This window comes from Sylvia atricapilla, chromosome 10 (genome assembly GCF_009819655.1).
Source record: "Sylvia atricapilla isolate bSylAtr1 chromosome 10, bSylAtr1.pri, whole genome shotgun sequence".
Lineage (NCBI taxonomy): Eukaryota > Metazoa > Chordata > Aves > Passeriformes > Sylviidae > Sylvia > Sylvia atricapilla.
In genome coordinates, this window is record NC_089149.1 from 17,132,649 (window position 1) to 17,142,146 (window position 9,498).

Sequence of the window (9,498 nt, forward strand, 5' to 3'; positions counted from 1 at the left end):
CTTGTGCGCTTTCTGTAGTCTCCACAAGCAGAGAAGCCTGTGTAGCACCTCTCGTGTGTTTACTAGCCCTGGGACAGGGAGAATGTGGCATGCAGATCTGATGGCCTTGTTTTGGGGTTCTTTAGCTTTGGTTGTAGCAGGACACCTGTGTGCTTTCTGTGCTCTCCACAAGCAGAGAAGGCTGTGGAGCACTGTTTGTGCCTCTGGCAGCTCCAGAACCAGAAGAAAGCTGCAGGCAGATCTGGTGGGTGGTTCTGTGGCTTTGCTTGGAGCAGGAGCCCGGTGTTTTTCCTGTGCTCTCCACAGCCAGAAAGCACAGAACCCCCCCACTGAGGCCAGCTGATCTGTGTGCAGTGTTCTCCCTGTTGCAGGTGTGAAAAACGAGTTCCACTCTTTAAAAAAAAATTATAAGTTTAAAAAAAAATTAAGAAAACATACAAATTAGGAGACAGAATAAGTGAAGCCTCTTGGCTGAGGGGGCTTGGCACAAGGTCCACCCATAGCCCACCTCATCGTTTTAGGACTTCTATCTTTAAGGAGCACTGTGTTGAATATTCAATAGATGTTAATCAAACATTCTTCTTTTGATCAGTTTTAAGTATTCCCGATCATCTCATCTGACAGATTTATTTTGTGGGTGGCTCCACTCAATCTGGTTACATGGGTGTAGATTTTCTTCTGATGTTTTCTGGTTCTTTTCATTTGGATAAAAACCCAGAAAGTTAACAGTTTTTTATGAAGGGTCACAAGGTTACCCCCCCTCCCATAACTTCTGGCTTGGTGGTTTAGATGCTACAAAGAAGAGGAAAAAAACCCAAAAAAACCCCAAAACCAACAACCCCACCCAGTCTTAACCCTCTGGTATAATCAGAAAATGCACATTCATTACCCTTCTAAACTCTTATTCATAAAATATAATACAGTGTAATTATACATATAGTAATCATGTTAATAGTTCCGAAAAGCACAACTATATAATATGCATTTTTAACACAGGCAGCCAGATGGAGGCATGGCACTACAGAGCCTTTTTTGCTCCTGGAGAGCACAGAAAGCACACAGGTCTCCTGCTCCAAACAAAGCTACAGAACCCCACTCTTATCCACTTGGAACCTGTATCATTTCAGTGTATTCGTGTTACTCCTCACCCTGCAGCACACTGGGAAGCCTGGCTCTGCTTCCTGATGCCTGCTAGTAACCTCCTGATCTTCCTGGGACAAAATAGCCCCATGGAATGTTCAAAGTGTGGGACAGAGTGGCTGGAGAGCTGGGAAAGGCCCTGGGGGTCCTGGTGACTGCGGCTGGACACGAGCCCAGGTGGGCAAGAGGCCAATGGCCCCTGGGCTGTCCCAGCCATGGTGTGTCCAGCAGGCCCAGGGTAGGGAGTGTCCCTCTGTGCTGGGACCTGTGAGGCACCTCCAGCCCTGGGGACAGCTCTGGGCCCTCATGACAAGAATCATTGAGGGGCTGGAGCGTGTTGTCTAGAGATGGGAACGGAGCTGGGGAAGGGGCTGGAGCACCAGGAGCAGCTGAGGGAGCTGGGAAAGGGGCTCTGCCTGGAGAAAAGGAGGATCAGGGGGAACCTTCTGGCTCTGCACAGCTCCTTTGTTGAAAATAAAGTCCCAAGATACCGCTTTATTGTTAAGCATTTTTAAAGTCAATAGATTCTTCTGGTAAAATTGTTAATGTTCCTTAGTAAAGTTTAATTACTGTTTGTACTGTACCTATTTATCCTTTCTGGTCGTGTATCACTTCCACTACTCCCATAAGGACGTGCGCTTGAGACAATGTGCAAATTAAGAGTCTCCAGTACAAGTCAGGACTCGATGACAAAGAGCCAGAATAAGACTGGGAACTGAGAATAACTGCTTTTGTCCTGCAGAACTGTAAGGAACTTCACACCAATGAGAGCTGGGTCTTACTTTGTCACCATAACTTCAACAAGACTCGACCTGACAGACATCCCTAGACCACGAGCAGGGAATGTTTTGAGGATTTTCGCGAGGACGGGAGGCCCAGACTGGCAATGGGACGGAGCTGATCTCGTCCTTTCCACTGTCCATGGAGCAGCTGTGGTGTGTGCCCGCTCCTCGAGTCCCCAGCCCACGCTGTCATCAATAAAAGCTTTCTCAAGGGAGCTGGTCTGCTTTTTAACACCCGTGACAGGAGGGGACAGCCGGGGGGTGGTCGGGCTCTGCTCCAGAGAACAGGAGAAGCGGAACCAGCGTCACGTTGTGCCAGGGTGCGTTCGTGTAGCACATCGGTAAAATTTCTTTCCAGAAAGAGCTGTCCAGCACTGGTGTATCTGGCTGGGATTTAAAAGCCCTAAGTATGTGACACTTCGGCACATAGCTAAGTGGTGGCTTCGGAAGCGCTGGGATTAGGGAGCTTTTCCAGCCTGAACCATTCCACGTTTCCCCAGGCTTCCGAACCGTGTCCCTGCCGCCGCAGCTCCTCACGGAAGAACTACAGCTCCCATCAGGCCCCGCGCGCCGCCGTTCCCGACGTGCCGCGGGGCCGGAAGCGGAAGTGGAGCGTGGCCACGAGTGCGGGACATGGCGGGCGGGCTGGAGCCTCACCTGGAGGCGCTGCGGCGGGAGCTGCACGGCCCAGCCGTGCTCTCCGTGCTCGTCGCGCTCATCGCCGTCGCCATCACCTTCCGTGAGTTGCGGGACACTCCCTTTCCCCCCACCCCGCGGCCTGCTGGCATCCAGCGCTCGCTGAGGGGGCGCCGGTGCCGTCAGCCGCGGGCTCCGGTGTCCCCTTCTCGTCCTCATGCTCCTCTCTCCCGCAGTGATCTGGCGGTTCGTGCAGGGCAGGAGGAGCAGCCGCAAGGCCGTGCTGTTGCTGGGCCTCTGCGACGCGGGGAAGACGCTGCTTTTCGCGCGGGTGAGCGGGAAGCGGCTCGGGGGCCTCTTATACGGAGGTGAAGGAGTTTCCCTTAGTTCGGTTTTAATCTTGGAATGAAGCTTGAAAGTTGAGGTTTATAGATATAAGGAGGGATGGAGACCGAGTTTTGTCTACCACGGAGTGTCAAAAGAAATTGCGTTTTGAATTTGTCATAGTAAAAGGCTTAGGGATACTTGACCTCACCGCAGTCTGCAGCTCCTCCCCAGGGGCAGCTCCAGTCTGTACTCTCCAGGACCAGGGACGGCGCCCGAGAGAACGGCTGGAGCTGTGCCAGCAGAGGTTTAGGTTGGATATCAGGGAAAGATTGTTCTCCAGAGAGTGGTGAGGCACTGAACAGGCTTCCTAGGGTATGAGTACAGCCCCAAGGCTGCCACAGCTCCGGGAGCCTTTAGACAATTCTCTCAGGCACTGAGTGGGATTGTTGGAATGTCCGTGCAGGGCCAGGAGTTGGGTTGATGATCGTGTTGGGTCCCTTCCAACCGTGGATATTCTGTTACTGCCAAGTCTGAAAATGAAAGGGGCACAGCCATGCTTACAGTGGCTCCAGCTGGAAAACTCGGAAGGATTTGCAGGCACACTCTCTTCTTGGAGACTCATGATATAAATACACACTTATTTTCCTAATGACCATTTTTAATTAACTGGGGAAAGCAACCCCAGCAGTAGGTTTCTGCAGGAACCTGAGCTCAGATCTCCAATGCCCATTGCCGCTGTGTGACCATTTCAGTTTGTGAGCAGATTGAAGGTGCTGCTTTGAGCGTGTGGAGCCTCTGAGGCTGTTTGTTCTGAAGCTCTGCCTGTTCCCCCAGCTGCTGTCGGGGCGGTACCGAGACACCCAGACCTCCATCACTGACAGCTCTGCTGTGTACAGGGTCAGCCAGGACAAGGTGAGTGCACAGCACCAGCTCTGACTCTGCTCTGCCTCTGCCTCTGCCTGCATCCTTTTCCTGCTCCCTGTGCTAAACCTGTCAGTTTTTTGTACTGCTCAGGCCCCGGTTTGGTCTGAGTGCAGGACAGGATTTTTCCATGCCGTGAAAGTCAGGAAATACTGGGATGTGTTAGAGCCTGCTGGGGCTCCACAGGTTCTTTTTCCTTTGCTTGTAAAACAGTGAAACCTTTCTGACTGAAAGCCACACCTGTGGGTTGGAGCAGGAGGGAGATTTGGGGGTTTCATTGTTCTGTTGTGTTGCTTTATTTCCTCAGTAGTAATTTCTGTTTCCTCCAAGAAAACCTGAAATTAAAAGCTTTATCAGGTTTAAGCAGAGGCTCCAGCTGCACTTTATATGGTCTCAGAAAGGATTTTGTTATTTTCAGGTCCTGGGCTGCCACAGACCCGATTATTTTCAGCTTTTGGCAATTCTTTCATTCTGGAAATCTCTTTCTTGTGCTGGATGCACATGTGGCAGGGAGAGCAGAATGCTGTCAGCACTTTAACTGCTGGTGAATTGTGAAAGTAGAGGGTGGTTTTGTGGCTTCATCTTCTCAGTCATTATTAACAGTTATAATAAGGTTACAAGCTTGGTAAAAGGCCATGCACAATTTTTGACTTTTTTTTTTTTCTTTTTCCTATTTTGTGTCTCTTTAGTTGAGCAGACAAGTATTTGGAAGGGGTGACACTGCAAGGCAGATTGCTGCTTTTTTGATCTTTTTTTTTAATCATAGCCAAGGTTTGCAATAAAATCCAAGAGCAGTGGGCAGAAAGGACTGCAGAGCAGTGATGTGGCCGTGCTCGGCTGTTGGTTCTCTCCCATGTCCTGCCTTTGGCTGTTTCCTTCCCTGGGAGGAGAAACCTTTGCAGCTTTCAGTTAAAAAGAGCATTTCTGTGTTATTCCCAGCAAGGTTTGGTGTATTTAGGGGAGACTTTGGTATGTGTGAAAAATTGAGGCTGCAGGTTTATATTTTGTGTCGGAGCAGGTGAGGTTGTGTTGTGCCTTCAGGACACAAATCCAGGGTCAGGCTGGTTTTCCCCAGTCTGTGATCACAGGAACCCTTGGATCAGGTGTTGTTAACTTCTTCTTGCCTGTGTTCCAGAGCACCAGTGTGACCTTGATCGACCTTCCAGGCCATGAGAGTCTGAGGCTGCAGTTCTTGGAGAGATTTAAGGCTGCAGCCAGGTAATGTGGAGGGGATGATCCTTTGGAAGGGGATAAACTAAATGATGGTGCTGGGAGTGCTGTGAGCTGGGATGGTGGTGCCCCAAGAATCAGAGATCTGCTGTGGGGTGGTTCTGGTTAATTTTTGCTTTGCCTTCATAGAATATCCTGAGTGGGAAGAGACCCACGAGGATCATCAAGTCCAGCTCCTGACCCAGGACAATCCCAAAAATTGCACCATGAATTTCCTACTTCCCTGGGCTTGTAGTGCAGCAGGAGGCACAGCCTCTGCAGCAGAGAGATATAGGGGATGTGGGACATCCTGGGGCAGACAGGGGAAGAATTCCTGCTGCAGCTGGCCATGGGGTGTATTTCAGCCAGCACATGCTGTGAATGAACCTCTGCTTGGGCTGGGTGAGAGCAGGTGTGCAAATCCCAGCCCAGGCTAGAGTGCTTGTAGGAGAAGGTGACTGCAGAACTTCATCCCCAACACTTGTCCTTCCCTCTTCTCAGAGCCATTGTGTTCGTGGTGGACAGTGTGGCCTTCCAGAGGGAGGTGAAGGATGTGGCAGAATTCCTGTACCAGGTGCTGGTGGACAGCACCGTGCTCAGGAATGCGCCTGCGCTGCTCATCGCCTGCAACAAGCAAGGTACCCTGGGCTGCCCTCGGGCTGGGCCTGGCCAGTCCTGCAGGCCAGGGCTTCCTGCCACAGCTGCTCAGCTTTGGAGTTGGGATTTCAGCAAAAGGAAGGCTGGAATTTAGGTTTAAACTTTCACTGCTCAGCAGGAGGGTTTGGAACACCACTTGGGAGAGCTGCAGCTCTTTGGGTGGGTGTAAGTAAAGCAGGTGGCTTTTGTTTTTTTTTTGTTTCTGCTTTTGTGCAGAGCTGTTCCTCAGTCTTCAGGCAGCAGGAAGTAGGATCAGCTGGAGCATAATGAACTATCCCTACACACTCGACAGCTTCAAAGTTAAAACGAGTTTTTCAGCTGCCAGGGTTCAATGTTTTCTCTACACCCACCTATAGGAAAAGAGTTGATTTTCAGACCACTACAAATTCTGCAGTGAAAGTGTGGGTCCCTCTGTAGCAGCTGAATGTTTTGGGGCAGTATCAGATTTGGGTTTTGTAGTTACTTCCTGCACTAACTCAGGAGCTGCCTGAGGCCTTCATGGGTCTGCATCCCACAGTGGAAGGTGCAGGACAGGAGGGAGTGCCGATGCATCAACCCCATCCTCTGAAGTATCTTCTGCCCAGCAAGAAGAAGCTAATTCCCTGCATTGTATCAGACTGTTCGGTTGTTCCCATTCATGCCTGCAATTCCAAAGCTCCAGCATCCCTCATCCTACTGCAGGCACAGCTGTCTTTGTCCTGGTAACTCCAGTGACTGCACAGTGTGACCTGGCCTTACTTTAGGGAGAGGAAACAGGTTTTGAATTCTGACAGACAACCAAAGAGCTGATGTCATGATCTTTTCTTTCTAGATGTCACAATGGCAAAATCAGCAAAACTCATCCAGCAACAGCTGGAGAAAGAGCTGTAAGTATGGAATGGGATCTCAATCCCTCTGACCTTTTCCTCTTGCCCTTTCTCTCTTGCCTCATTGCTCAGTGAGCTCCCTGGAGCCGTGTCTGAGTTCTCTGTGGAGCTGGGAACAGTCTGTTCAGTCTGGGGCTTGGCAATTCTGGGTTTACAGTGGGGCTCCATGGTCTTAGAGGTCTTTTCCAAGCTAAATGATTCTCTGGATCTATAATCCCTTTGGCCAGTAGACGGCAGCAGGGGTGTTTGTGCTGTGGCTCTTCCAGGCTGAACACCCAACATTCTGGTTTTTAGCTGAGGAGTTAGTTGCCACATACTCACGTTCTCCAGGAAAATAAGGATTGCTTGTTCTGACGTTGAGCATTTGCCAACTACCTGTGTGTAGGTGTTGGATTTCTAGGTAGTTACTGTGCCCTGTTAGGCACCGTTATTCCAGTGTTTACTGTGGGCAAATTGGGATAAGGACATCATCATCATCATCTGACTTCTGCTGTCCTTTATTACAAATCCAAACCTGTTTGAACACCTCTCCTTGTGTGCCCTCCTACTCTGTTGAGACTCTGCCCTTGTGTCCTTGCTGTAGGTGGCATGCTGCTGGCAGAGCTGGATCATCCTAGAACCATGGTGCAGGTGATATTCCCTGGTGCTCAGTTCCTGACCCTTTCCCTTCTCTCCTTGCAGCAATACCCTGCGGGTGACACGCTCTGCAGCCCCCACCAGCCTGGATGGCTCAGCTGCAGGGGGCCCTGCCCTGCTGGGGAAGAAGGGCAAGGACTTTGACTTCTCCCAGCTGCCCATGAAGGTGGAGTTTGTCGAGTGCAGTGCTCGAGGCAGCAAGGGAGAGGAGGGAGAGGCTGACTTGGAGGGCCTCGAGAAGTGGCTGGTGAAGGTGGCCTGAACAGAGATGGACAGGGCTGGGGGGCTGACGGGACAAAGATGGTGTGAAGCACTCAAATCTCATCTTGATGTAAAAAGAAGGAACTTCAGCTGCAAGTCAGCACTGTGGTGTTTTCCTCTGCTGGTCGTGGGCTTGGGAGTGATGTGACAATTGCTGCTGTGATTTCCTCCGACTGTCCATTCATGCTGCAATGTTGTTATCTTCTCCCCTCTTCCCTTGCCCTCCTCTGGGCTGCTGAACCTCTGGGCTTTTCTTTTTCCTTAATCTTTAGGCTTTTCATTTGGTAGCTGCCAAGCAAATTGGGAAGTAATGCGCTGGCAGGTGAGTTTCAAAGCCTGGAGTGTGCCTGTCGTTTCCTGCCATGGTTTAAACCCCTGTTGCCTCTCAAGAGCCACTGACCACCTTATGGCTGGGGCTGTTGGGGAGCACTGCACAAGCTCCCTAAGTTGGACAGGCATTGAGAGAGTGTAAAAAGCTGATTTCCTCTTTGTATCTGCCTTCCCATTGTTCCAAACTGCTGGAGCCCTGTTTTTGTGGGGCCGGAGAAGTGTGAAATGCCCAAACCATACTGCTTGCCCTGCTTTACTCCCTGGGCCCAGCTCTGCGCCCTCTATTCTTCTCCTCATCAGCTCCTGGGAGTTTTTTTTTAGCTGAGGGCTATGTTCTGAAAGCTTTGTTTCTCCTTCTCTGTTTCTCCTTCAAAGCTCTCCTCACACAGCCAGGAACAAACAATCCTAAGAGTGGCAGAGCTATAGGGAGTCATGGCATGAAACTCTGAGATGGGCACAGTTTCAGATCCATGCCTTCCTCTGGGACCTGTTGTGCCGGGCATTTGCTGTGCAGTCTCCTGCTGCCTCCTGCTCCAGTGGCTGCAGGAAGCTCTTGCTTTGTTTGTAATTAATTAGTCAGCACTTGTGGCAAAAGTGAGAGAGAAAGTCAAGGAGCTGCCAGCACGTGGGTGTGCTTCCTCCTCCTGGCAGAGATGCTCAAGGAAGAGGGGAAAGAAATGAGAGATTTTCCCAGTTTGTGTCTCACTGCACATTGCAGAGTCCTAGTGCAGTGACATTTTCCCTTTGTTTGTGACTTCCCCTGTTGTTTTAGGGTTGAGGGGGTGACTGGCTCCTGGCAGGCCCTTTTTGTAGTTTATAGCCCCCTCTCCCCTGTGGTTTGATGCCTCCTTCACGACTCAGCTCATCTGTTGTGTTCTTTTCCTTCTCTGGGGCATTTCCTGCCTCCCTGTAGCATTTGCCAAGTGTTGGGAAGAGCAGGAACAGCCTTCAGCAAAGCCCTTTGCTTGTAATGAAGCTGATCTTGGCATTTCCAGCCTCAGGAACCATCCGTACCGGAGGTGGGGAGGGTTGTATTTACCAAACATGGTAGATTCTTCTGTTTCCTGCAGGCAGAGTCCTGTTGGAACATGTTTGCCGTGCTTTGAACTCCTTTAGCTGGAGGTCTTGGGCTGCCTGCCTCAAATCCATAATGCTGAAGTGATTTGGGGCCAAAAAATGCTGTTTCTTTGAGTGATTGTTCTTGCAAAGATGCAGAGGCCAAGCACCAGCCTCAGCTTAAGGGGGGAAGGTACCATGAGGCCATGGTGGGTTTTAAGTTACTCTTTCAAAAAGCATTCCTTAAGTAAATTCTTTTTTGCTTAAATGTTTGTACTCAAGTCTTGCTTCAGTCTGTGTGTTTGCCTTGGCTGTTCCCATGGATGGGGCTCTGCTCTTGCTCAGCACAGTTTTAGGGATCACCTTCCTGCTCTGTGGCCAGGTCTGTGTTGTCAAAAGACATTGTTTTCTGCACACAGACAGCTTCAGGGTTGGTGGGTTTTTTTGGTTTTGTATTTACTGTGTGGTCCTACTACTTGAGAGATTGATAATCACACGGCAAAAAATGCCAACAAATCGTGATTGGAAAGCACAGTGGTGATGTGCACAGGAAAGCTCCAGCCAGCTGTGGTGACTATGGTGACAGAGCAGCACTGCTCTGCCCTGGAGGTGGCTTTGGTACCCTGTGGCTTTGCTGGATGGAGATGAGATGCCTCAGCTGTCCCAGACTGGGGAGT

The 9,498-nt window shown here is 50.5% G+C and overlaps 1 protein-coding gene across 1 annotated transcript; it reads left to right on the forward strand.

Moving 5' to 3' along the window:
• The first annotated feature begins 2,534 nt into the window (after window positions 1-2,534).
• On the forward strand, window positions 2,535-7,535 carry SRPRB (SRP receptor subunit beta). Its single transcript, XM_066326151.1, has 7 exons — window positions 2,535-2,661; window positions 2,795-2,889; window positions 3,720-3,797; window positions 4,942-5,024; window positions 5,517-5,653; window positions 6,484-6,538; window positions 7,220-7,535. The coding sequence occupies exons 1-7, from the start codon at window positions 2,556-2,558 to the stop codon at window positions 7,434-7,436; spliced, it is 771 nt and encodes a 256-aa protein (XP_066182248.1). The 5' UTR covers window positions 2,535-2,555; the 3' UTR covers window positions 7,437-7,535.
• The last annotated feature ends 1,963 nt before the right edge of the window (window positions 7,536-9,498 follow it).

What these genes read in the sequence shown, in the direction of transcription:
- SRPRB (XM_066326151.1), top strand. Translation starts at nt 2,556, where the DNA reads ATGGCGGGCGGGCTGGAGCCTCACCTGGAGGCGCTGCGGCGGGAGCTG. An exon ending in AGACGCTGCTTTTCGCGCGG is followed by an intron (nt 2,890 to 3,719) that starts GTGAGCGGGAAG and finishes CTGTTCCCCCAG; the next exon opens with CTGCTGTCGGGGCGGTACCG. An exon ending in ACAGGGTCAGCCAGGACAAG is followed by an intron (nt 3,798 to 4,941) that starts GTGAGTGCACAG and finishes CCTGTGTTCCAG; the next exon opens with AGCACCAGTGTGACCTTGAT.